This window comes from Microtus oregoni, unplaced genomic scaffold, assembly GCF_018167655.1.
Source record: "Microtus oregoni isolate MIOR12 unplaced genomic scaffold, Mior012 000012F_ref0000307, whole genome shotgun sequence".
NCBI lineage: Eukaryota > Metazoa > Chordata > Mammalia > Rodentia > Cricetidae > Microtus > Microtus oregoni.
This window is the reverse complement of record NW_024543071.1, coordinates 19,258,017-19,260,926: the sequence shown is the minus strand read 5'-3', so window position 1 is coordinate 19,260,926 and position 2,910 is coordinate 19,258,017. Positions and strand designations below refer to the sequence as shown.

The 2,910-nt window shown below is 59.9% G+C and overlaps 1 protein-coding gene across 1 annotated transcript; it reads right to left on the bottom strand.

Moving 5' to 3' along the window:
* Positions 1 to 525: 525 nt before the first annotated feature.
* Positions 526 to 2,596, bottom strand: Frat2 (FRAT regulator of WNT signaling pathway 2). The gene has a single exon (XM_041662059.1). It carries the CDS (start codon positions 2,430 to 2,432, stop codon positions 1,731 to 1,733), a length of 702 nt encoding a protein of 233 aa, XP_041517993.1. The 5' UTR covers positions 2,433 to 2,596; the 3' UTR covers positions 526 to 1,730.
* Between the last annotated feature and the right edge of the window lie 314 nt (positions 2,597 to 2,910).

The following is a 2,910-nucleotide window of genomic DNA, read 5'->3' as shown; positions in this document are numbered from 1 at the left end:
GCCCATGGAGCAGCTTCTAAAATCCCAGAAACGGCAATGATTGCCCCAGCTTATAAAGGCACTTGCCACCAACCCAGACCACCAAAGTTTGATATCCAGGACCCAATCAGAAGGGGGGAAACCTACTACCACTGTTGTCATCGGAATCCCACAGGCTTTTCCACTGCACGTGGGAACCCTCCACATACCGAATAAATAAATGTAAAAAAAGAAAATCTAAATATCTGACTGAAGCGAGCCCAACTTAAAACCAGCACTCAGGAAGTAGAGATGGGGGAATCTCTGAGTTTGAGGTAAGCCTGATCTACACATAGTGGGTTTTCAGTCGGTGAGAACCTGTCTCAAAACGTGTGTAAAATAAAAATAAACCCAGAGGCACTCAAGTGCAACTGCTAAGAGTCAACTAAACATAGCTCTGGCCCCAGCCCCCTAGTGACCCCAAATAGACTTTGCTTTGGAGGATGTACCCCACATGGTCTTTCTTCCCTCTCCCACCTCCAATCAAAAATCCAGACTGTGTTCTAAAACAAAAACCAAATTTATTCAGCAGACATTTTAGTTGATATCCTATAAATCAGGACCACCACAATTTCAGACACTCCGTTGCGAAGTGTACGTCAACAGCTACATCTGAAGGATGAACAAGCCATTGAATCTTAAAAAAAAAAAATGGTTTAGCTACCTTAGAGTCTGGGGGTGGCACCTCAGAAAGGGCACCCTCAAGTTTCACAAGGGGGAAAAGCCGGCAGTTTCTCCTCCTGGAGTCACATTTTAAAAACGGTTTCAGTCACTCACAAAGAACTAGCAGGTGAGGAAGCAGGAGAGGGATTCTCGGAATCTGCAGAGGCTCAAAACAGTGCAGAAAAGTGTGACCGGGGCTTTCATTCAACCACACACACCCCACAAGAGGACAGGGGTTGTTTATGGCCGTTTCTGAGAAAGCTGGTGCGACGGCCAAGAATGGTCTAGCAGGAGTTGTTGTTCTGGAAAGAGAAAAGCACGGAAAGCGCAAATAACTCTCCAGTCATAGCCCTATTGGCCTCTGTGTCCTCGGGAGACTCCAAGCGGTGGCAAAGGAGACAGGTCTGCGCTTGGATCAAGAGGGGGGAAAAAAAAGACACAGCGGTTAGAGCTCTCCCAAGGATTCCACAACACCCAACTCACAACCACGCTGACCTCGAGTCAAAGTTGGCAAGGTCAAGTCATTTACAAGCCCACGTTTAAACTCAACTCTCCCCATCTTCGAGAATTCACCAACTGGGTCCCATCGCCCACCTTCACCGTTGCCAACCACCCAACTGCCAAGTTTTAACATTCTTCACCCCAGAACCTCTTCGATCTGCAATTGTAGCACCACATTCAGGAAGTTTCTCCACCCGAAAATAACGAGACCGTGTATGCCGACTATTCGTTTTCAAGTATTGTTAGAAAGTCCTCCCAATTCCCGCCCCTGCGAGCAACATCTATAAACAATCCAAGCACACGCTGTCCCCAAGGGCTAAGTCAGGTCCAAGTTGATCAAGTAGCTGCCACAGTTCTCCCGGTAAATCCCAGGTACTCGGCTGCCGGTGCTGCTCAGTCGAGTTCGTTTTCTCTAACAGCCTCGCGCGGCCGGTAACTTTGGGGCTGTAGCCCGCGGGATGGACGACGGCTTCAGCTCCGGACAGTCCGGCGCAGGACACTGTTGGGTCGGCGTAGCCGCGTCCGCTTCCTCCTCCAGGAACCCCGAGTCAGAGCCAGGTGCCCGAGGGCTGCAAGGTGACTGAGTCCGATCCGCTTCGGCCACTCACGGACCCCGGGGCGCTCGAGGGGCTCGTGGCTGCGACCGCCGCAACCGCTCGCTGGAGCCTGCGCACCGCCTCCTTGATGAGGTTTCCCGAGAGCACGAGCTGCTGCAGGAGCCGGTGTGGGTCGTCGTCGCCAGCACGCGCTCCGCCGGGAGCCCACCGCCGCTGCTGGATTCGCCGAGATGTCACGGCACTCGGGAGCCACCCCCGCCGCCCCAGCCTGGAAAGCGCGCTGGCGCCCCCGGAGAGCTCGGCCACGCAGTAGGGAGCCGCCCGACCCCGCACGCGCCCGCGCTCTCCTAGCACACAGCGCACCGCCCCCGGGGGCGCCGGGTCCCCGGCCTCCGCAGGCGCGGCCGCTCGCAGCAGCCGCCTCGCCGGGACCAGGGCCTTGTCCGCCGGCAGGGCCGCCACGACTCGCGGGGGCGGAGGAGGGGGCGGGGGACCCGGGGCAGCACACGGCGAGGCCGGGTCGTCGTGCGCCGCGTCCAGCTGCAGCGTCTCGCCGATCTGGGCGATGAGCTGGTCCACGTCGGCCGAGCCGCCCAGAGTCACCGACTGCTGAAGCAGAAGGAAGCTGTCGTCGTCGTCCTCCCCCTCCGCCTCGTCGCCGGCTTCCTCCTCCTCCTCCCTCCGGCACGGCATGGCCCCCCGCCCGGGCCCCCGCGGCTGTGCGGGCGTCGCTGGCGGCTCGGTTGCCCGCGGGCTCGGCGGGCCGCGGCTGGGGCGGGAACGGGGCGGAGGCCGGGGCCGGGCCTGGGACGCGGAAGCCGGGGCCACCGGGCAGTGGCGCCGCGCGCCTCCCAGCCGCGGGAGCCGGAACGCTGCCGGCTCGGGTTGATTTGTAAACAATGGGTGACGTCGCGCGGCTCCTACCACTGCGCGCGGCCGTGGGGGGGAGGAACGCACGCAGAAGACTTCGGAGCGCGGAACGGCGCGCACCGTGCGGAACCCCGGTCCGTGCCCTCCATCCAGTGCTAACTTCCCTGCCTGGGAGCAGCCCCGGGGGTGGGCACGGCTCTAGTCGAGCCCGGGCCCCACGAGCGGTCCGGAAAGAGGCCCACGCGGAGACGGCCACTTGGCCTCTCCCACTCGCAGACACACCCCCTACACACACCCAGCC